This window comes from Cucurbita pepo, chromosome 15 (genome assembly GCF_057944985.1).
Source record: "Cucurbita pepo subsp. pepo isolate OVF chromosome 15, ASM5794498v1, whole genome shotgun sequence".
In the NCBI taxonomy this organism is placed as follows: domain Eukaryota; kingdom Viridiplantae; phylum Streptophyta; class Magnoliopsida; order Cucurbitales; family Cucurbitaceae; genus Cucurbita; species Cucurbita pepo.
Genome location: NC_141812.1, coordinates 11,019,014 through 11,041,588, shown reverse-complemented (window position 1 = coordinate 11,041,588; position 22,575 = coordinate 11,019,014). Strand labels below are relative to the sequence as shown.

General features: G+C 39.2%; 6 protein-coding genes, 1 long non-coding RNA gene and 2 other non-coding genes across 10 annotated transcripts; 3 read left to right on the top strand and 6 right to left on the bottom strand.

Moving 5' to 3' along the window:
- Window positions 1-277: 277 nt before the first annotated feature.
- On the bottom strand, window positions 278-5,519 carry LOC111811812 (Acyl-CoA N-acyltransferases (NAT) superfamily protein). Its single transcript, XM_023698851.2, has 7 exons — window positions 5,378-5,519; window positions 3,221-3,615; window positions 2,919-2,990; window positions 2,740-2,827; window positions 2,166-2,298; window positions 1,959-1,997; window positions 278-563 (listed from the first exon to the last, which is right to left on the bottom strand). Exons 2-7 carry the CDS (start codon window positions 3,402-3,404, stop codon window positions 483-485), a joined length of 597 nt encoding a protein of 198 aa, XP_023554619.2. The 5' UTR covers window positions 3,405-3,615; window positions 5,378-5,519; the 3' UTR covers window positions 278-482.
- On the top strand, window positions 4,061-5,821 carry LOC111811721 (Auxin-responsive family protein). The gene has a single exon (XM_023698736.2). It carries the CDS (start codon window positions 4,424-4,426, stop codon window positions 5,624-5,626), a length of 1,203 nt encoding a protein of 400 aa, XP_023554504.2. The 5' UTR covers window positions 4,061-4,423; the 3' UTR covers window positions 5,627-5,821.
- Window positions 5,822-6,657: 836 nt separating this feature from the next.
- TRNAS-GCU (transfer RNA serine (anticodon GCU)) lies at window positions 6,658-6,739 on the top strand. Its single transcript has one exon. It is a non-coding gene; the product is annotated as a tRNA-Ser (tRNA).
- A 430-nt stretch (window positions 6,740-7,169) lies between these two features.
- On the bottom strand, window positions 7,170-10,391 carry LOC111811663 (BTB/POZ domain-containing protein At5g48130). Its single transcript, XM_023698653.2, has 6 exons — window positions 10,252-10,391; window positions 9,934-10,156; window positions 9,565-9,683; window positions 9,409-9,478; window positions 8,108-9,259; window positions 7,170-8,014 (listed from the first exon to the last, which is right to left on the bottom strand). Exons 3-6 carry the CDS (start codon window positions 9,657-9,659, stop codon window positions 7,280-7,282), a joined length of 2,052 nt encoding a protein of 683 aa, XP_023554421.2. The 5' UTR covers window positions 9,660-9,683; window positions 9,934-10,156; window positions 10,252-10,391; the 3' UTR covers window positions 7,170-7,279.
- Window positions 10,392-10,749: 358 nt separating this feature from the next.
- On the bottom strand, window positions 10,750-13,025 carry LOC111811689 (uncharacterized). Its single transcript, XM_023698684.2, has one exon. It carries the CDS (start codon window positions 12,321-12,323, stop codon window positions 10,794-10,796), a length of 1,530 nt encoding a protein of 509 aa, XP_023554452.2. The 5' UTR covers window positions 12,324-13,025; the 3' UTR covers window positions 10,750-10,793.
- LOC111776440 (uncharacterized) lies at window positions 12,819-13,415 on the top strand. The gene has a single exon (XM_023655875.2). It carries the CDS (start codon window positions 12,819-12,821, stop codon window positions 13,413-13,415), a length of 597 nt encoding a protein of 198 aa, XP_023511643.2.
- Window positions 13,416-13,555: 140 nt separating this feature from the next.
- On the bottom strand, window positions 13,556-16,992 carry LOC111811677 (OBERON-like protein). Of its 2 annotated transcripts, none has more exons than XM_023698672.2 (3): window positions 16,778-16,992; window positions 14,454-15,593; window positions 13,556-14,217 (listed from the first exon to the last, which is right to left on the bottom strand). In XM_023698672.2, the coding sequence occupies exons 2-3, from the start codon at window positions 15,583-15,585 to the stop codon at window positions 13,649-13,651; spliced, it is 1,701 nt and encodes a 566-aa protein (XP_023554440.2). In that variant the 5' UTR covers window positions 15,586-15,593; window positions 16,778-16,992; the 3' UTR covers window positions 13,556-13,648. The 2 variants fall into 2 exon arrangements, with proteins under 2 accessions (XP_023554440.2, XP_086973910.1); XM_087117784.1 differs by having other exon boundaries at window positions 16,782-16,992.
- A 2,623-nt stretch (window positions 16,993-19,615) lies between these two features.
- LOC111811857 (uncharacterized) lies at window positions 19,616-22,559 on the bottom strand. The gene is made up of 2 exons (XR_002817619.2): window positions 19,962-22,559; window positions 19,616-19,874 (listed from the first exon to the last, which is right to left on the bottom strand). It is a non-coding gene; the product is annotated as an uncharacterized LOC111811857 (long non-coding RNA).
- On the bottom strand, window positions 21,956-22,042 carry LOC111776529 (small nucleolar RNA SNORD25). Its single transcript, XR_002812263.1, has one exon. It is a non-coding gene; the product is annotated as a small nucleolar RNA SNORD25 (small nucleolar RNA).
- Window positions 22,560-22,575: the final 16 nt, after the last annotated feature.

Here is a 22,575-nt window from a genome sequence, read left to right as displayed (position 1 = left end):
CTTAAGATAAATTCTGATTGTTACTATCAGGCTTATGAGGGGACCCATTTGATTGAAGATGATAAAACCAGATACTTAGTACCTGCCATGCCATTATAAAGTCATTCTGAAGATGCCAAATTGTGGGGGCATGAGATTGGATCTTGTAGACTAATCTTCATGAGTCTACATCCGGAGGTCAAAGGCAAAGCATCTTGAAAACCTACAGAAACGCATAAGATGCAAAGGCAAAACAGGCACATAAATAATATGATGAGAGTATGACGTTTGGATGAGGTGAGGGAAAGGACATTAGAAATATATAGTAAGAAAGTCAGAGTTTTGATGATATCTTATAGAAGGCTTCTTGTGTATTATATTCCATTGCTTCTTGCTGAAGTATCAGCTATTTGGACGTCATATCAGAGGACCAATCAAGAGTTCCCCAAGTCTAAATGCTAGAAAACGAGGTTGTAGAGATGGAGGAGAAGTTTGGGTGGGTACTAATCATGAGTTACTATTCTACCAAACATATCCAGCAGCTCCTCATGCTTGGCCTTTGTTACTTCTAACTCCAGAGTTACCTTCCAAATATGCAAAAGGAAACGACGTCAGAATCGAATCGAGTATGGCCCGGAGATTTACGTGATAACATGATTCATGCTTAATATCTTGGAGAGCATGACTCTCCAATGTGGATGGATGGAAAAAGAACAAGAAAAAGTTTCCTACCCATCAAGTGTTTCCATTATACCAAACATAATATATACAATATGTAGTCAGTCAATCAATTGCTAAAGGTCATCGGCTTCTTTTTCTTTGAAAATTTGTAATTAAAGGATCCACATATGTTGTGAAGGATGGTTGTTGAGGATTGTTGGGAGGGAGTGCCACGTTGGCTAATTAAGAGGGATGACCGTGGGTTTATATGTAAGGAATACTATCTTCATTGATATGAGGTCTTTTGGGTAAACCAAAAGCAAAGCCACGAGAGCTTAACATGGTCCGTGGTTTCTAACATGGTATCGGAGTCATACCCTTAACTTAGCCATATCAATAAAATCTTCAAATGTCGAACAAAGAAGTTGTGAGCCTCAAAGGTGTAGTCAAAAGTGACTCAAGTATAGAACAAAGGGTGTACTTTGTTCAAAGGCTCCAGAGAAAGGAGTCGGCCTCGATTAAGAAGAGGCTGTTCGAGGGTTCCATAGGCCTCAGGAGAGGCTCTATGGTGTACTTTGTTCGAGGGGAGGATTGTTGAGCGTGAGACATTGGCTAATTAAGGGGATGATCATGGGCTTATAAGTAAGGAATACATCTCCATTTTAGGGAGACCAAAAACAAAGGCATGAGAGCTTATGCTCAAAGTGGATAATATCATACCATTTTGGAGAGTCGTGATTCCTAACATAAGTATCGTAATCAAAGAAATTTTGACGTATTAGAAAGACGCATGGTTTTCCTTCAACTAAAAACAGTAACCAATCTTTTAGTGATCTGCATATGGTTTTCCTTCAACTAAACAGTAACCAATCTTTTAGTGATCTGCATATGTTTCATATTCCAATTCAAAAGACTCGGTGCAAGTTACTGTTACAAAGCACTAAATCAAATAATAAAGTGAAACAGAGTTCTGTCGTCTTAAAAAGATGCAAGACTGTAACAACTCTCTTAAAAAGATGCAAGACTGTAACAACTCTCTTAAAAAGATGCAAGACTGTAACAACTCTCTTAAAAAGATGCAAGACTGTAACAACTCAAACCCACCGCTAGCAGATATCGTCCACTTTGGGTTTTCCCTTTCGGGCTTCCCACTCAAGGTTTTTAAGACGCATCTGCTAGGGAGAGGTTTCCACGCCCTTATAAAGAATGTTTCGTTCCCCTTTCCAACCGATGTGGGATTTCTTATAAACCGTCTCGAGAGCTGCTTATCAATAAGGAGGAGGGGTGGGGGGGGGGGGAGGAAGAGAGATAGAACTGACCTCCTTGAAGATTTCACTGTAAGAAGTCTCTTCAAAGCCCTACACCAATTAAAAAGGATCTTTTAGGAAACACTGCAGAAAGAGTACGTTACAGGGGAAAGGTAAACTGTTGGTGATAACAAAACATGCTAACTTGAGTTGGTAAGTAAGACATAAATTTATCTAAACTTTCAACAAATTGGCTATTCTCTGGACAAAGAGACCAACCAATTTTTTGAACAAACTGAGAGACCCTTCATTTGATTCTCCAATTTTGGCTCGGAAAATATGGATCCCGAGGTTCTTGACTGCAAACGCCATCATCATCAGAACGGACTCTTTCCCAAGACCTTTACCACGGCTATGCTAACAAAAGCACAGATATAAGAAAGCTTAATGGACATTGCAATACACTGATCCCATAACAAATGAAGAACAAAATCCTTCCACAATATAATCCATACACATGGTCAAGAATGAACCCATAATATTCAAAGGAAAATGGGATGGTTACTAGTAAATGAAGATTCAAAAATTCATTCCACCGTTCTAGTTGCTACTTCTAAACAAGCCAGAATAACACAAAACGTATAAATTTCTTAAAGAAAATCAATAGCCAAGATCCTATGAAGAGAACCGTGGCAAACAATGAGGCATAGCAGAAATGAAGTTTATATTCACTTCTACAGAACTTCATCATAGAAGAAAAACAGAGATCAAAACGTGCAAAGACCACTACCAAACGCACTTCAGCAATCAAAGAATAAGAACATCTACACTAAAAGAAGATCAAATGTGGTACCTCTTTGGTTCAGCTATCATTATTTCAATCTCTGCTAAAAGGGAATCGTCCAGATCATTCATGTAAAGATTCACATCACCAACCATGGCTAGAAATGTACACAATAACAATTTATCAGACAGCGTATGTACAAAGCAAACTCAGAAAAAAATCCTAAAAAAGGTAAGAAACCAACCAACCTTCAACACCAGGATGTCCATGGATGAATTTTCCCTCGACCAATTCCTTATCCAATACAATGAAAGTCTGCTCTGGAAAAAAAAAAATATACCCCCAAATCCATAAAAAAAAGGGTAAGAAACAATATTGTCCCAGCGGAATTCAACGATTCAAGAATTTTAACAAGGTTTCAGGCATTAATGCACGATCAAACACAACCCAGATGAAAATTTGATCAGATTATGAAAGAAAACAAACAATTCGTAGAATCAAACAACAAGAAAAAGTGAAAGAGAGATTGAAAGAGAGATAGAAAGAGAACTATTTGGGTCTTGGGTCCAGGATAGTTGCATCTGGTATTCTTGATCAAGAGTGAGGGGCTCGGACCCTGTGGCTTGAAGCAGAGCTGGGTCTTTCATCCATTCGTGATACTTGGGTACGTGTGCTTCCATGTAGGGCACCAAAGTTACCCTTTCCCCTTCTAAACTCACTCCATTTTTCTTCATCTCTCCCACCGCCACTCACTGTCAGACCTCTTCCTGGAATGGAAATGGATCCTCGACGGCAAGACAAACCAGTAGCAAGCACTAGCACAGCTCGAGACAGCAAAAAGGAGGACGAACCGCCACTTCCAAGAGCCCACCAATTCCATTTCATGAGCCAGGCTCAACATCCATCGCCCCATTCATTGATCGAACCCACTTAGTTGGGCTTCAGCTGAAAATGGCCCCAATAACATTTAGTTGTGTTTAGATTTTAATTTTCTATTTACTTTCATAACATTTCTACGGGATTTTGAAATTTGTATTAAAAAAATAAGTAGAGTTGACAGTTAGTTGACTTCCGTGACAGTTAATACAAGATTATCAAATTTTTCTTAAAATTTTATTTTTTATTTTTTATTAATTATAACAAAGGACTACAAGAAACTAATTTTAAATATTAAATTATTATTATAATTGAAAAATAGAAAAGAGATAAGGATTTATTCTATGGCCATTAGATTTCCATAATTCATTTTAGAAGGTAGCCACAAATAACTTATCTGATTTTATTTTTACTAAAAATTCTGAAATTTAAATAATTAATCTAATTATGAATTTTCAATTAATAGCTAAAGTTAAAAAGACCAAAAAAAAAAAAAAAAAGATTAAAAATTTCTTATGATGACGGGATTTAAAATTATATATCTTAGCAAATCAGCAATACTCGAGTTAATTCGAGTATAGCTCGAAGGTTGAGAACGTAACTTAATCTTTACATTAAGATACAAATATAGGATGAAGGGAAAATGGAGTGTTTATGAGACACCAAATCATAGTAATGAGGACTAACTTATCTTCAAAGCTAAGTTTTGGTGAAAGTTTATGGCATTTTTGGCTAAGTGGGAGTAATGATGATGCATCACTCTCATCCTTCCATGCTTCTAAATTGCTCAATTTCCTAACATAATCCCCACCCACCACCCACCACTTTCTCTCTTTCTATCTATCTCTCTCCTCCTCCTCCGCCGCCGTCGACCACCATGCTCCGCCGTCATCTCCTCCTTCTCCTCCTCTCTTCTTTTGTCTCCGTCGCACTCTCCGCCCATTGCACCACCGTCACAGCCACCAAAACATTCCAGAAATGTATGAATCTCCCAACCCAACAGGGCTCCATTGCTTGGACTTTTCACCCCCACAATGCTACTTTGGACCTTGTCTTCTTCGGTAATTTCATTTCTCCGTCCGGCTGGGTTGGCTGGGGAATCAACCCCTCTTCGCCGGGGATGACCGGAGCTCGTGTTCTCATCGCCTTCTCCGATCCAAACTCCGGCCAGATCATTACACTCCCTTACATTCTTGACCCGACTGTTAAGTTACAGAGAAGCCCTCTTCTCTCTCGCCCTCTCGACATCCGTCTTCTTTCCTCCTCCGCCGCTTTATACGGCGGCAAAATGGCCACTGTACATAACGGCGCCGCCGTCCAAATCTACGCCACTCTGAAACTCACCCCAAACAAAACCAAAATTCATTTCATCTGGAACCGCGGCTTGTACGTCCAAGGCTATTCCCCAACCATCCATCCAACAACCTCCGACGACCTCTCATCAATCGCAACTCTCGACGTCGCCTCTGGCACCGCCGCAAGCCAGAGCGGTGGAATCGAGACACTTAGGGTTATCCACGGCATCCTAAACGCCGTATCCTGGGGACTCCTACTCCCAATCGGCGCCGTCACGGCTCGATACCTCCGTAACGTACAAGCCCTAGGTCCGGCGTGGTTCTACGCCCACGCCGGAGTCCAACTCGCGGGATTCGCGCTAGGAACAATCGGATTCGTGATTGGAATCCGATTAGGGGAGTTGTCGCCGGGAGTGGAGTATTCGCTACACAGGAAATTAGGGATTGCAGTTTTTACCCTAGGTGGATTACAGACATTAGCGCTGCTATTCAGACCAAAAACAACGAACAAATTCAGAAAATACTGGAAATCGTACCATCATTTTGTCGGATACGCGTGCGTGGTGATGGGAGTGGTGAACGTGTTCCAAGGATTCGAGGCGATGGCGGAGAGTGGATCGTACGCGAAATTGGCGTATTGCCTAGGGCTTTCGACGCTGGTAGGGGTTTGTGTAGCATTGGAGGTGAATTCATGGGTGGTTTTCTGCAGAAAATCGCAGGAGGAGAAGATGAGAAGAGAGGGACTGATCGGAGTTTCAGAGAAGGAAAGTGGAAGCTACAGCTAGAGGAAGAAGATGAAGACGAAGGAGACGATACAGCGACGGTTAACTTTTTTTTTTAGTCAAAGCATTTGGTTTGACTTTTTTTATAATGCAAAATATTTATAGTGGTTTTTTTTCCATTTTTTTCTTAAATTTTGTTGAAATTTCTTGTTAAGCATAAAAAAGTTTTCTTTTAATAAAAAGAAAAGGTAAATTCAATTCTTGCGGGAAAATTTAGATTTTTGTGACAATTTTTTAAAAATTAATGAATTTATTGTTTATAAAATTATAAAAATGTCAAAAATATTAATTTATTACACACATAAAAATTAAAAAATTATTAAACACAAAATTAATTTTTTATTTAATTTTTTATTATTTAAAATTTTAATTTTAATATGTATAGATATAGTATTTCTTGATGATTGAAATTTTATACAAATACATAATTAATTAGTCGAAGAAAAGGTCCTTTCATATAGAAAATAATAATAATATCGTAAAAAAAAAATACCAATCTCTTAGGCTAGTTTGATAGGAAATATTAAAAAACGAGAATTAAATGAAAATAGTGTTAAATATGTGTGGGATATTAAACTTTTAATAGTGTTTCAAAAAAGTATCTTTGAACTTTAAAAAGTTGAGTTTATATCTTTCAAAAGTTTCATTAATACCCTTCACCATCTAAAAAATATATTTATAGTTAGTACTATATTTAAAAAATAGCATAAAATTTTAAAAATAGTATTACCGTCAATATATAGACAAAAATCGTCTATCTACACCCTATAGATTATCTCTAAATTTTTTAATGTTACTCTTGAAATTGATGATTGTTTTTTAAACATGTTACTATGGGTAAGAGTATTTTTGAATTCTTTTTAAAAAAATTTAAAGATGTTTTTGGAGTTTTAAAAAAAATTATTTTTGTAACTCCTCTATTTTAAATAAAATATTAACGGTTTTCTATTTAATCGATTTTTTTTAAATTTTATAGGTATTTTTGGTATAAATATTATACAATAAATACAATATAATCATTTTTACCAACAGTTGTCGCTTTGGCCGAGTGGTTAAGGCGTGTGCCTGCTAAGTACATGGGATTTTCCCGCGAGAGTTCGAATCTCTCAGGCGACGGCTTTTTTTTTTTTTTTTTTTTTTTTTTTTTTTTTTTTTTTTTTTTTTTCAAAGGCATAAATACGTGCACGGTGAAATGAATTTGTAAATTATCATTTCTGTCGTAAATAGTTTCAAAATAATGACTTTATTTTTATTTTTATTATTATTATAAATAGTTTCATTTTTATTATAAATTAGTTTCAAAATAATGACTTATTATTATTATTATTATGCATACTTTCATTTTTATTATAAAATAGTTTCAAAATAATGACTTTTTAAAAATTATTATTATTATTATTATAAATAGTTTCATTTTTATTATAAAATAATTTCCAAATCATGTTACTAATGTCCGGTTTATCGACGATTCCGATTTTAATTTTATTATTCATAATTTAATAAATCTGTGCATGGAATGCTAAACAAGCAAGCATGTAGGCAAAGGTTTTAGTAAATGGCTACTTCCTTTACTTCTTCTTACCATACTTAAGTTTCCAGGAGATTCTTTATATATTCTCCATAACTGGTTTCTAAAGACCTGTTATGAGTTCTCATTTACAAATCCAGTCGATGGTTAATCTGATACATCGATCGACGCCAAAGGGCGGGAAATCCTGGCTTTCTTTTCTGTTTCCTACCTCCAAATAGGCGTATTCCTCTGAAGATCTTAAACAGACGACTTGCATAGTTTCGTTCATTCGAAAAGTTAACTGAGCCGATGCACCCCGTCACTTGTTCATGTGAGTTTCGTTTCTTGCTCGAGTATCTACTACTTTCCACATCAGGCAGTTTTGTTCTTCCTTCTGCTTTGCTGCTTGATATTGTCTCTGTTTTCTTTGATAATGTCTGCCTCTGAATACTCTTCTTCAAGGAAATCAGCTCTTGTTCCAGATTCATGATTCGGAAACTTGTCGACTCGTACTCCTTTCTCGAGGATTCATGCGGCGTCTGCCTCACATGGTCCTTGTGTAGCAAGAAACTTAATGTTCGCCTTGGATCAGCTCCATCTGTATAAGGACTGTCACGTAGGTTCTGGCTGTTCGAGTTCGGAAATCTAGAGCTTGAAAGGCTCCCGGAGAACTCTCCATACTGTGCAAACCTAAATGAGCTCGAACACTCTTTGAACACCTGTTGAGTATTCAATTGCTGAACGAAAAGCGCCTGGACTATCAGACGAAGCGGCATCAACTCATTTTGGACAGCCTCAATGCATACCTCTTGTGATAGCTTCTGGCAGTTGAGGTACTTGCAGGCTGCCCATTTTTCCTCTTGGGAAAGTTGTGACTGTGCCTGCAAAACAAATAAACACCAAGTTTTATGAAAAGGTAAACAGATTGTTAAGCAGTAATGTCATGAAGAATGTTGAGTTTAATCAAGATTTACCTGCAGGAATGTATTCACTGCCCTATAAAGGTGATTATGACTCTCTCGCCACGACGCAGGCACTTTATCGATGAGTTCGACAAATCGTTTTTGACCAAGTTTTGGATCAGGAGCTATGTAGGTCAGGTATTCATCCCACAACTCTGCCACAATTGAGTTGCTTCCTGAAGTGTTGTGATTCATTTTCATGTTCGAAGATACAAACGACTCTAATATCTTCTCCATCGTAGCTAACTCGATGCTCGAAGATATCGAGTCTGTCCCGGCTTTTGGAAGGAGAAAGTCTTCCACTTGTGCAAAATGTAATACTGATGCTATCTGGTCTAGCAGTTTTTGCAGGCTGTTGCTTTTGAGGCCAATTTCAAGTGATTTGGAAAGCAAGGCAAAGTAAAAGCCTACTGGAACCACTCTACTGGTCCTCTGTCCCATAGGCAGAAGAAGATCAAGAAGACCTTGTAAAATAAATGAAACCTTTTCATTTGCTTCATCATCGATCTTCTCGTCAGTACCGTCCCAGTACTGGCGTGTTTTTTTGGAAAGAATCCATTTGTTCGCATAGAAGACGATGATCGGGTTCACATATTTTTCTTTCATACCTTGTCTTCTCAGGGATCCCACTACTCTTTTGAAGAATTCAAATGGTAGCCCTATAAGGTCCTTGATCCAAAGATCATGGCACAAGATTTCTTTTACCATTTCACAGCTCCAAACCTGACCTGCCAATGCATCTATAGTTATGACTGGTTGGTCTCGTCTTCTCTCGGGGTCAAGGATCTCCATACAAGCCATGAAGGCGAGCGATTCAATGCAACGACTTACAATTAACAGATCCTCAGACCAGGGAAGCAATTGTTGGCACTTTTGGAGTACAATTAGTGTATCGTCCCAGCTTTGGAAGACCACTTGATTCAAATAGATATCGAACCGCTCACATAGATTACTGGAACAATAATTACCTGTCATTTCAAGAAACTCTGCAGCGCAACGGAGGGCTGCTACGTTAAAAGGATCTACAAGAGTAGACGAGCCATAGACAAACAGTGCTAGTAACTCAAAGGTTTCGGGTCCTCCGGGAAAGTCCGATGGGAGCTCATACTCGGTCGATTCATTCAACCTTTTCTGGAAGTATCCACTCTTTGACAGGAGAGGATGCTGCAGAGTAACATGCTTAAAGTTTAACATTCTCATTTCTTTCTTCTAGGTGGAGGCAGGGAGATGAAATTTAGAAAGAAAAGAACAAGGAAAGAAAGAAATAAAGAAGAGAACAAACTCCACTGTTATATTTCTCAAATTATCTTTACCTTGTGCAGGTTGAAAATCCTATCACCAACTCGAATCCGAACAGAAACAGGCAAACCAGTTTCTTGGCTCCTGAGACATAATCAATCCACTTAATCAGAAAACAAGGCAAAATCAAAGATGAAACAATATAATCTCAAAACCAGTGAGAATCCAACCATGAAATGATCTTGATCTTGAGCAAAACCCCGATATTCGGTGAAGTGAACGGACTCGAGGCCACTGATCTGACTTTGGGGCTGATCACTTCCATCAACAGAGCTCGCTCCTAAAGGACCTTCAAACCAGAATTTATGAAAGGTTCAGAGAGATGAATGAGTTGGGAATTCTCTAAACTGAAGCAATTTCCTATAGTGAATAATGTCACGCCTTCTTATGGCCATAATGGCAGACACCCATCTCAGGAATCGAAGAAATAAGAACAGCCAAAGATTTTAGGAAAGTGTTCAAGTTTGTCCACATATATTCGTGCAGTTTTTATTCATTCCAAGTCAAAAGTCAAATGCACACGAGTGTAATCTCCATACCCATATTATATGGCTTCAAAAACGTTCTCGGTTGCTGAAAACTTGAATTCTTGAACTTCTAAAACGCCTTGGCCATTAGAATAAGGTTAGCCTTCTCCCTCTTTTCCTTGTCATGTGAACCATATTTTGGGTTCTTTTCGTCGCTATCCTCTTGTATTCCTTCATTATTATATTGTTTTTTTGCATTTGAGTAGGTGAATCAGATCTGACGGGGAACCACAACCTGGAAAAAAGAACCATAAAATGAGCATAGAAATTAAACAAGAGTTAGAAAACAGTTGAATTATGGAAGAAGTTTCATGGCAAACAGCAACATACCCAAGACGGCACGGCTTGGGAAAATGCCTTGGAAAGAGGGCGGCGCTTGCTTCCCCGCAGCATGTTTCTCAATCCCAAGGCTTGCTTTTGTTAAGTTCGCTGCAGAGTGAGATACCTGTACAACTTCATTTTACGCTACCAATTATTACTTCAGAGGCAAGATTCCTTCTGTCATCCATTAAACATTGAATACAAATCCACAGAAATGTATAATACAATTTGAGAGTTCAACCAAAAAACTACACATTTCTTGAACGATGGAACTGCCATTCCATGATTCCAGTACTTGAGATCCCCGTTCTTTGTAATTGAAAGGTGGAAATTGATCAAATCAACGCTTACAGAAATTAAGTGCAGAAGTGATAGCCACGGCATCATAGGAGCCATATTTTAAGACTCCATGATTATCAAATGGGCGGTTCATCAGCTTTGAAATATCCAAAAATGTTAGGAACCTCTTAACAATGACATTGAACAGAAGGAATTTTCAAGACAGAATAGTTAGAATTCATGAAGCAGTTCTATTGATTGGAAAAATTAAATCACCAAGCAGGATTAGAATCTTCTTTAACAGAAGGTGACCTTGAGCCAAAGCTCCCATCTCTAGCAAACCTAGACAAACTTCTCCCACTTTTAGGCGTTGCAGAACTCGGGCTTCCACCTCGGTAACTGGCACGGAGGGTTTCATCAAATGAAGATGACGACTTGGCTATTGCATTCCTTACAAACTTCTGGGCGGCTGGAGAGAGCGTCCTTCGAACACTTGGGCTAGCACTTCCTCCTCTAACAGGTGATGGCAATGGTGGCTTCTGAAACATCTTTGATTTCTCCCTTAGCTTTCGTGCAGCCTCCCTTGAGAGTGAATGAGCCTTCTGATCTCGAGCAGGTGGACATGGAATATTAAATCGTGGCCCATCAATAGTACCACCGATGTCGATAGGCGTCTCCTCAGGATCTAGTCTTAAGGGCGTACCTTCAATTTCACCCCATGTAATAAATGGAGATTCATCAACACCAGGGGCAGGGGACGGTGTACGGACAAAACTGTAGCCATTCTCAGCCTTCTTCCCCGATTCTATATAAAATGGATTTGGGGTTTTCCTCAAATCCCCCAAATCGTACTTCTTCAATCGATCCCCATCTCGATCCATCACAGGATGTGGGGTAGTTCCAGCCACAGGGGTATAGAGCACTTCAACTGTACCATCGTCTTTTGGTCTCGCATCGATCAATTTACCATGGAACCGAGTGCTTGCTCGGCTAATTTCTTTGGTTAAGCTCTTCAATCTAACAGCCCTTTCTTCATCTGTCAGTGGAGCCTCACCTCTATCGGAAGGATGATACATCAACAAATTTTTTGCAGTGTAGTTCCATCCTTCCAAGGTACTCGGCGGCTGATCGGAGGTCCCATAACCATCAGTTATTCTATCTCTCTTTACATCCTCAATTGATTTCACATCCTCCTTCTCACCCTCCGTCAAATACGCGTATCTCTCCTTCCTCTTCCTATTATCTTTGTCCAGAATTTTTGAAAAACTTAAATTATCCTCGCTCGTATATTGCCTAAAAAACTCATCAAGCGACAGCGATTCATCCATCACCTTGCCATCACAATCACCCTCCTCCGTTTCACAGGAAATTCCACTTCCACCAACGCCGGGGGTTTTCGGTGTTTTGCCCTCAAATTCATCAAACGGGGTAAAATTTCTCATAAAAGTGGAACCAGGTGTTCGGGACTTACCATCAGGATTCAAAGGTTTAACCTTCTGACCACGACGCTCCATGATCTTCAACTGCGCATCTCGGATTAGAATCGGATCTCCACTTTTAATCGCTTCAAGCCAATCCATACGATCTCTAAGTTTCGAAATGTCGGGAAAGTAATCACGCTCAATAATCTTCTCAATCGCTTCCACATAAGTATCCTCATCAAGAACCTCGGGATGTTTCCTAGAGCTCTGAGGCGTAATCGAAGACGAACTCCGCGGATTCTGGATCGAATTCTCGGAAACCGTCGACGGCGAAGGGGATGATGAGATATGCCGGGGAGAACGACCCGGAGAAAGAAGCATGATCGAAAAGCTAGATTAACAAATTCCGATCGAAAAGCTAGATTAACAAATTCCAATCGAAAATCCAAAAGAAAATTCAACGACCTGAAATCGAAGAAGATCGGGAAAAATTATGCCTTCCTCTAGGGCTTGGAATATCATGATCTTTGTTAAACGAAGCAAAATCCAAAGCTGTCACCAACCCATCGGCCAATGGTTTGCAACACGTGTGAATTCCACATTAGCACGTGACTTAATTTTTTTTTTTTTTTTTTAATTGCTGAAAGGCCCTCAAGCTTTGAGAATTTGCAGTAATTTTCAATAAAATTTTGCTTATTTACAAATTATAATGCTTTCGAAGATATTAAGGTTTGAAGCATGAACTGCCTCTCTCAACTAACTGTAACTGTTCATATTGTACGCTGAAGAACACGAGCCATGCTCCTTCTCTGCTATAAATTCACCAAAAATCTCATGAATTCAAGCACATTTTCCAAGCTTCTGATCTAACCCCATATGGCTGCTACCTGGTTTTTCGTTCTTCTCTTCTTCGTCGGAAAAGCTCAGGCTACCCCAATCGACCAACCCGACCTGCAAGTAGCCATGGACGACATGATATCGAAATCTTACCACGGGTTTGTCATACTACTCAAGATCCTAAACAGCTCCCATAAAGACTGGCAAAATTCAGAGCTAACCTTCTTCATGCCCCCTGATCAGGAACTTTCTCAAGCTGCTATCTCCCCCGAACGAATACACGATTTCGTTTTAAGCCATTCTATCCCCACTGCATTACTGCTCAACAATCTTCTACACTTCCCGAACGGCAGCCTGGTTCCATCAAGCATCCCGAATCGAATGATCAGGATAACCAACTGCAGAAAGATGAGCGTGTGCGTGAACGATGCACGAATCGTCACCCCAAACGTGTGCTCAAACTCATCCATAAGATGTCATGGTATAAGCACGACTATGACATATGACCGAACTTCCTTTTCAGACACTTCACCTGTGAAGCAGAGTTTGGCCGAAACTATAGCTCAGCGAAACGAAAAGAAAGCGGAAAAATACTTACAGTCGACAGCAAAGAAGATGAACCGTCCCCTGCACTGAATCCATCCCGCCTCGCCATCACCACAAACCTTTCTAATAAGGCATAATGTTCGATTTCATTATTGTTATAAACAATCTACTTAAGTTCATAGAAGCAATGAATGACTTGATTACGTTAACGATACGAGTATCGAACGATCTAGAAAGAACAGCTTCATAAATTACCAGACAACAAACGAACATAACCGACAACGTTTTGATTTACACGACGTTGAGCTCCGAAGAATTCTCATTCATTTAGCTGAATCAGGCTTAGAGGAACTGTAGAGAAGATCTTGAATTTTAGAATACAAAAGCATCTGGGATGGATCAGCTCCACCACTACTACTTTCTTGTAGCTTAATCTTTTCGAGCAAGTACTGTTTTTCGGCCTCGGCTTCGTTCAGACGTTGTTTCAGGTAATTGCTAGCGTATTCTTCCTCGGACTTGTCGGTTTTTGCAAGAGCAATCCTCTGAAGTCTCTCCGCCTCTCGTTTCGCCTCGTTCGCCTTAAGTTGAAACATATCAGCTTCTGCACATTTAAGCCTAACGATTTTCTCCAGTTCTTCGATTTGTAGCTTCTTTCTCTGTCGGTCGAGCTTTATCTCAGCTGCTTCCTTCACCTTATCTTCAACCTCGCGGTTAAAGACCTCGACATCCATACGAGCCTTTTTCCAGCTTCTCATCTTCTCATTAGCAACAATTTCCATCTTTTTTATAACCTCCTGCACCACTTCTGCAATTCGGTTGCACGCTTCCTGCGGAGCGGCTAACCTTCCCTCTTCCCCGTTTTCAAGACTACTTATAGTATCCGTCTCGTTCTCTTCATTAAGACCAATGACATTAGATTTCTATTACTATTACTACTAAAAGTGCATAGCCACCAAGTAGATATGACTAGAAAATGGCTCAAATACCCGGATAAAAGAAACACGAAACACGAAACACCGAAAAAAGCTACTTTCAAATAATCTCAGCTCATTCGAAGCATACCAAAGACGGGTTATATCTACTATCATCAAGCAAAACCAAAAATATAAAGACCTTATCGATACATACCTCGAAAAAAAGTCAATATTGCTCGGCACGCTGCTGTCGACTCCAAAACTCCACTCTTCATTTTCTCTTTGAGTTCTTCACATTTCGAAAAAAGTTTCCTCCCTCCATGATCCTCGCTTCCACGAAAAATTCTACCGACAAAATCAAGCTCCTTAACGAGAGACTCCTGATCCCATGAAGGTGCACAATGTTGAAAAACGTCTCTAACCCAACCAAGTAGCTCAGACGTCCGATGGCAAGCTGGGCATTTGAAATGCATTTCGGTTCGCGCTGTCCCGATTCTTACAGAAGAGCCCACGCAGATCTTTCCATCACGAATTGCACAGTCCGTGTGAGACCAATGACAACACAAGTCACAACCGATCCATCGACATGTGTTAACTTCAAAATCAAACTTGTTGCATATTACACACATACAGAGATTACAGAAACCGTTTCGACCGGTACATATCTCACAAGTGCAGTCATCAGCTGGAAGCTGGTTTTGACAAGCAATATTTCGACACCTCTTATACAGAAAAACCTCGACGAGCGTAGTCTGAGAGAGGCTAATATTTGGATGCAAGAACGCTTGAATTCCAGTATTGATGGCAACTAGAATTTCAAGCTGCACCCTATGAGCCATAACCAATGTCTTTGCAGTTAAATCGGTTCTACGTTGAACGAGCTTCTGCAAAATAAAAATCTCGTCTATCTGTTGCGCGCCACCATTTCCATCGAGAATAATTCGAAGTCCACTCTTCAAATTGTCTAGAAAATCCTCTGGTAAGCGATGCATCTTTTCTGCGATTAGCTCGATTCTGTCTCGTGCTATGTCACGAAGGGAGACTTTATCAGAACTAGAAAGACGATGAACGACCGACTGCTCCACGAAGTCGTTATCTGCCTTTCCATTTTCCATTTTCTTTCCCATTACTCCACCAATAGGCCAAGTTTCCTGAGAACTGGCACTCTCAGCAGGAGACTCATGAACTTGTTCAGAATTAGATCTCGGTACGTCAGGTGATAGTCGAGTATCTGAGGAAACTAACGCAAGAGATGTCTGCAGTCCCTCTGGCCGTGACGGTTGACGTGTGGGAATCATCTTTGATGCAGGCTGGTGATGAATGTTGGAACCAGATGAGGTAACCATTAATCTTACTGTAAAAAGGAAAAGAAAAAGCGATGAAGTTAACCATGGCAGAGACAGTGCCATAATTATAGTTACAGGATAGAGTGCACAAAGAAAAGCCCTTCCTGCAATGCACTCAGGGAGGAAGAAGAAAGAGTTTGGGATTCCATGTGAGATCCGACATGGGGAGGAGAACGAAACACCCTTTATAAGGTTGTGGAAACCTCTCCCTAGCATACGCGTTTTAAACACCTTGAAGGGAATCTCGAAAGGAAAAGTCCAAAGAAAACAATATCAGCTAGTGGTGGGCTTTAACCGTTACAAATGGTATTAGAGCCACACACTGGGTGATGTTACCAACGAGGAGGCTGAGCCATGAAATGGGGTGGACACGAGGCGGTGTGCCAGCAAGGACGCTAGGCCTTGAAGGGTGTGGATTGGGGGTCGCACATTAATTGGAGGAACAAGTGTCAACAAGGACGCTAGCCTCGAAGAGGAGTGAATTGTGAGATTCTACATTGGTTGGGGAAGAACGAAACACCATTTATAAGGATGTTGAAACCACTCCCTAGCATTCACGTTTTAAAAACCTTGAGAAAAAGCTTGAGAGGAAAAGCCCAAAGAGGACAATATCAACTAGTGGTGAGCTTGAACCGTTATAAATGGTATCAAAGCCAGACACCAAGCGATTTGCCAGCGAGGAGGCTAAGCCCCAAAGGGGGGTTGACACGAGACAGTGTGCCAACGTTGGCCCCAAAGGGAATGGATTGGGGAGTCCCATATCGTTGGAGGACGCTAGCCCCAAAGGGGGGTGGATTGTGAGATTCCACATCGATTGGGGATGAGAACAAAACACTCTTTATTGGAAACCTCTCCTTAGCATACGCATTTTAAAAACGTTGAGGGGAAGCTCAAAAGTGAAGCACAAACAGGACAATAGAACCACAAGCAACAAACCCAGCTCAAAACTAGAGCAACAACAACGTAATTACAACTGAACACAGAACCCAGATCTCCTAGCATCGCCGGAACAAAAGCTCAAGAAACGTTTTAAGATAAGACAAACATGCCAATCTCCCAGAACACACAAATCCTCACTATAAGTTCATATCTCAGTAAGAAACAGAATCAAATGAAAATTCAAAGATCAAGCAGGAACTTCCCAACTCAAATACAGAACCAGAAAGCTAAGACAAGAAGAAAGAGTGCTCACCCACCAAACGAATTCAATAATCTTAGCCGATAAAAGCAGCGATAAAGGTCAGAAATCAGAAAGGGTCGAATTAGGGTTCATAATGAAGCAATTTCAGAGCCTTGAAGATGAAAGACAAACGAGGGGCGGTAGAGGTTCGAGTAGCGAACCCTTACAGAGAAGAAACAACAAAGGCGGGGTCTGGCGAGTAGAAATGGACCAAGTAGGGTCAGCACAGGGTTCAACGAAACGCCTAAATTGTGTTTTTTTTCCCATAAAAATAAATAATTAAATAAGGATGTCGTTCGATTTATTTAATATTTTTTTTTCGGAGAATACGACAATTAAATATTTCTAATAACTAATTTCATTTAAATTTGAATTTGGTTTCTTTTTTCTCTCTAAATTCGTTAATTATTCACTCCTATAATTTTAGATTTAATTTTCATCAGAGCAGTTAAAGACCGTCGTGGTCTTGAGGTTTTTGATTTTATAACTCTTTAGATTGTCGTGGTGCTGAGATTTTTGATTTTATAACTCTTTAGATCTTGAGGTTTTTAATTTTATAACTCTTTAGATTGTCGTGGTGCTGAAGTTTTTGATTTTATAACTCTTTAGATTGTCGTGGCACTGAGGTTTTTGATTTCTTAACGTCTCATTTTCCTTTTTCCAAAATACTAAACATCTTATCTGGTAGTGGTTCGGATCTTAACCATATCATTTCGTCTTATCAATCCTAGGGAAACTTCTAATATAGATCTTCATTCATATCGTGGTCTTAGCTTATCAATAGGTTTTCTATGGACATTACACGACCCTCGATACCAAAGACACCTACCTTCAAAACACTCAACGTTTAGTCTAGTAGTGGTTCGGATGTTGACCAAGTCATTTCACCTTATCAACTCTAAAAAAAGTCTTCCTTCATGTCATAGTCGTAGCTTATCAACATGTCTTCTATGGTCGATCCACAACCCCTAGATACCAAAGGCATTCTTGGGGCGATCTCGATGTTTTCTTGTTGGAAAAGCCTACCTCTAGAGCAGCCGCAACACACCTCAACACGAGAGAATCAGGTAGTTCTAGATTCCACGAAAAAAGAGGTACGAGCTATTCAATCATCCACTCTGATGTAAATCGAGTGAAACGAGACAAGTCTCATGAAAATGAGAGATTTATATACCGAAAACCTTAAAACTGTATTTTGGAGACCATCATCAATAGAATACATACATATTGATCACAATAGATATCAGTTCATCACACACTATTCATTCTCTAAGTGGGGAGAAAAGCAAGCAAATAAACTATAGATGAAGGGTGGTATCAACATCAACATCAACATCTGGAGTATCATAACTTCTGAACGTAATGGGTATCACCTTGGTGTCACCAGGCATCAACCTGCCTTCATGGCTATCAACTTGCTTACAGGCATTACCCAAATTCAGGCCAAGTGAGAGGGAATTGAAGGCCAAGTCTCTTGAGGTTGACAAGCTATTTGAATCGGATAACAGCTTAACAACCTCCTTCTTCTCCCTCCTTACCTTATCTTTCTGCAACTGCCTGAACCTTTCTTGTAACAAAGCTATGGAGGTACCAACCATGGCGGGCTCACTACTATGCCTACTCATCTGCATAACGCTCAAAAGGGTCGATGACGACGGTCGAGTTTAAGCTGCTGCAACTGCTGGAGAATGTGTACTTATAATAGGATTAGAATGTTTTGGTCTTATCATACAGAGGAGAATCAGCTGCCTTGAAAGCAAATCCAAATAGCAAGAGTTTAATGCTGCTCTAGTGAGAGTTGGGTTGGTGAATATATTAGGGAAAAGGGGTTTTGATTGAAAGAAAATGTGTGTAACAAGTCCAAACCAATGATGGATGGTAGCGTTTGGAAGGAAGCTTGAGGAATAATAGGTTAGGTAATGGTTTGTGTCATTTAGAACAGTCATGGCTGAAAAGAAGATGCAGCATTTGTGACAAGGAATCGCTACACAGTAAGATTTGAATTATTTCATTGATCGAATGTCTCAAGACAAGAACAATAGATTGAGTTTTGAGTCATTCCACAAGCAAGATCGATTATGTCTTGCTTGAATGATTATAAGTAATATGAACCAAGAGACATCAATCATACAATATGCTTAAATAAAGATGTGAAAAAAATATTGTTGAAATTATCAAAAAATATTTCAATTCATGCCACATTGAAGAAGAATGAAGTTCCATGTTATACAATTTAGAGTAAGTTAGACTAATAGTTTCATTTTGAGGCTATATAAAGTCATGTATGTTGTATTTGCGGAGACTTGAAAAATATAGTAAAGAGCATTTGTGCTTTAGCCAAGTTTATTTGCAATTCTAAGTTGCATGTAGTTCGACACGATCAATCTTGCTTGTGGAGTGATTCAAATCTCAAACAAGTGTTCTTGCCTCGAGATATTTGATCAACAAGAATCATTCACGTGATTCAAATCTCAAACAAATGTTCTTGCTTGAGATATTCGATATTCGATCAACAAGATAATCCGAATCTTATTTCTCTTGTAGTGATTCCTTACCTTATCAATAAGCATGCATTCTAAACTATATAGAACGGTAAAAAGTAACTTGGTTCTTGAAATCCTAAGTTTATTTTCCTCCGCTTATTAATACGTTAAACTCCGCTTATTCTTCCCTCACTCACTCACAAAGAGGAGGCACTAAATAAACCTTAAAACATATTACATAGACACCGTAAGTAACTCTAAATTACCCTCGATCAATATTTTCCATAAGTTATATTTTGTTCATGGCTTTTGAATGGGGTTGTGTAGAGAGGGACAGGGGAAGCGAGAATCAAGGGACAAGACAAGGTTCAGGAGGAATATTTTGCATTAAAGATGACTTTAATCAGGGCCCCTCAATATAATACATGAAAGAGAAGGACAATAATACAATTAACGATGACACAATTATTAAGGAGGGAGGAGGAAGATTACCCATCAGCTAAACATGTCCTTACTGTCCCAAATCAATATCTGCTGGAAAGCTTACCTGCCAAGGGAATGTTCACTTAACCCCAGAAGCCTCAAATTGCCTCATGAGTCCACTGAATGATTGCTATCAACATATTCTGCAAAAAAATTTCAAAATATATATGGTTATCGACAGTGTGCACATCTGAGAACATTGCAGAGTTTGAAATGATATGAACATATACCTTTGAGAGCATTTGAGAGCATTTAAGGATGGAAACAGACTTTTAGCATAAATTCTCATAATTTTACTTTGAGATTCTCCCAAAAGGCCTCATACCAATAGAGATAGTATTCCTCACTTATAAACCCATGATCGGGACTCACTCGCAATAGTCTTCTATCCTTAACTTGGTTGACATATCAGATCCCGTAATACCAAGGTCCATAATTATATTGGAAGATTGAAAACACTGGTTGTTCAAATAAGTGAACCACTGTCCAAACAACCTCGTCAGCCAACATAATATGTGTCTGGAAATTGAGAGTGCAATTTCTTGATTCCATGACATGAAGAAGCTTCAAACTTGGAATCAAATAAATCAAATTTTCCATTTGACTCTCGACCATAGATATTGTCCACTTTGAGTCTAAAGTCTTATAGCTTTGTTTTGGACCAAAAGGCTTGATTATAAACCTATAATAATTTCCCTATCCGACACAAGAAACACTGTCCAGACAACCTCATCAGATGTCGGAACCAATCCATCAGCCAACATCTTGTGATATAGACCAATTGCAACCACAAACTGATTAGTGAAGCTCTACTGCCTCACTAGAACGACGAGCCATCACATAATGAAACTATTGGAATGGTGTATGTGTATATAGTTGCCTCAATCCGCTTCTCAACCATTTCTTCAAGCAAATTCATGGCTTCCTCTGACCTCTATGTACTATAATGCTCAAGAATCAAAGAGGTGCCAGACTAGCATTCCTAAATGTCAAGAATCAAAACCCAAATCGATATAATGCCGAAGAATCAAAGAGGTGTATGTAAATGCATCTAGACAAGTATCATAATGAAAAATTTGACATTATCTCACTCAAAAACTGAATTACCCCCTTTTGATCATTCCTACATGTATTGATCATTAGAATTCTTACATGGTGTGCAGGCGCATAAGACGATGCCGTACATGCCGTACTCAACATCGACAAAAAGCAACACATAATATGTTTGACAAAATGCCTCTTCCAAATCCAGAAGAAGCACAAGCCCGAACCCGTGTTGGTGTGCTTTCATGGATCTTCAATACGCAATGGGGCTTGAGTTTGGGTCTCAAATCGAGAAGCTCTGAACTACATTCCCATCTGGGACTGGAAAGAGCACGATGGAGATTTTAGTGACCTTATCAGGGGAAGGGTCTGTGGTGGGTGAAAATGGACAGAAAAAGGGAACAGCTCAGATGAGAAATTGAGGGATTGGTGAGAACCCAGAAGAGAAAGCAGACTATGGAGGCACATACGAGGTCGGGTTCTGTGGGGAATAGCGAAGAGCAGGAGTATGTGGGGTTGTGGCATGATAGAAGATCGTATATTGCTCATGTTCATAAAATTATTTGTAATTGTATTCGATTACACCCATTAAAACAAAATTTTTAATTTTGTTTAAACATGATACAAAGACAAATTTCGAGGAGTGATTTAATTAACGTAGTTCTAATATTACTTATTTAGCCATCTCAATCAAATTAATGTAGTTCCAAAATGATAAAGTTCATATCTGATGACTATATTATATTAGAAGTATGATAGGTTGGTTAAGTTGGAACTCTGGAAGACCGATTTAACAATTGAATCGAAACAAAAATTCAAATTCTATTCCATTTAATTTTTAAATTAGTTTATAGGCAAAGCATTTACGGAAGAATCGATATTATACATAGATATTGTAATTCAATACAAACTTAAGGCCCATCAAATAAATTATGTTTCACTGGAAATCATAAAGCCCGAAGAATTTAGGGTTTGTCACTAAGATTCTTTCCGCCTCCAATTTGATTGTCGAAACCAAACCGGTATTCATCTTGGAAAAGTAATCAATCGGTAACAAACCGTTGTCGAGTGTTCAGCGCTCATTACGCTTTTCCATTAGGGTTTTTACTCTGATTTAAAAGGAATTTAAAGAATCGAAATCAAAATCAAACCGAGAAATAAAAAAAGTCGAAGAAAACTAAGCAACTCAGTCCCTTAGATGTTCGTATGATATTGCGATCATATTCGCAAATCATTACAGGTCTGCAAAAGGCTCATCACCGTTGCGAAGATAAAAATCGTTTCAATCAGAAATTTCAGAACGAAATGAAGAGAAAGCAGAAAGATAATAGAAGATGTAGCTACTCCAGTGTTCTCCCAAGCGCTATAAGAGAAAGCAAAGGGAGAGATTGAGAAAAAGTATCACGATCGATATTGCTTCAAGGGAACGAGTCAAATGGGAACAGATCAAATCCACACTGACCAGATTATGAAGCCTCAAATACATCCATTTCAAAATAAATTCACAAAACAAAGAGAAAAAACAGGAACGGATCTGCAAAAGAGATTACTCTGTGATAAATCTGTGAAGAACGAAGAGAACAGCCATGAAGATGAAAGAGCTTAGATCGGAAAAGGATAAACCCCGAAGAAGGGAGCTCCGTAAAGCCGAAAAGACGAAGTGAATGATACGAGCGGCTGGTGGAGAGTTTGATTTATATAGCAATGGGGATTGGGCAGCGTGAATAGACGAAGGATCTAGAATTTATTTTGCGCTTAAATTAAAAATATATATCTCTGTTTATAAAATATTTTTTTAAC

Excerpts from the sequence above, each read along its gene's own strand:
- LOC111776440 (XM_023655875.2), top strand. The coding sequence starts at position 12,819 with ATGGCTGCTACCTGGTTTTTCGTTCTTCTCTTCTTCGTCGGAAAAGCT.
- LOC111811721 (XM_023698736.2), top strand. The coding sequence starts at position 4,424 with ATGCTCCGCCGTCATCTCCTCCTTCTCCTCCTCTCTTCTTTTGTCTCC.
- LOC111811689 (XM_023698684.2), bottom strand. The coding sequence starts at position 12,323 with ATGCTTCTTTCTCCGGGTCGTTCTCCCCGGCATATCTCATCATCCCCT.
- LOC111811677 (XM_023698672.2), bottom strand. The coding sequence starts at position 15,585 with ATGGTTACCTCATCTGGTTCCAACATTCATCACCAGCCTGCATCAAAG. Across the intron at positions 14,218-14,453 it reads AATATTGACTTTTTTTCGAG|AGAACGAGACGGATACTATA; the intron begins GTATGTATCGAT and ends GTCTTAATGAAG.
- LOC111811663 (XM_023698653.2), bottom strand. The coding sequence starts at position 9,659 with ATGGAAGTGATCAGCCCCAAAGTCAGATCAGTGGCCTCGAGTCCGTTC. Across the intron at positions 9,479-9,564 it reads AAGATCAAGATCATTTCATG|GAGCCAAGAAACTGGTTTGC; the intron begins GTTGGATTCTCA and ends ATTATGTCTCAG. Across the intron at positions 8,015-8,107 it reads CAGTGAATACATTCCTGCAG|GCACAGTCACAACTTTCCCA; the intron begins GTAAATCTTGAT and ends TTTGTTTTGCAG.
- LOC111811812 (XM_023698851.2), bottom strand. The coding sequence starts at position 3,404 with ATGAAGAAAAATGGAGTGAGTTTAGAAGGGGAAAGGGTAACTTTGGTG. Across the intron at positions 2,828-2,918 it reads TGGACATCCTGGTGTTGAAG|CCATGGTTGGTGATGTGAAT; the intron begins GTTGGTTGGTTT and ends GTACATTTCTAG. Across the intron at positions 1,998-2,165 it reads TCAGTTTGTTCAAAAAATTG|GGCTTTGAAGAGACTTCTTA; the intron begins GTTGGTCTCTTT and ends TAATTGGTGTAG.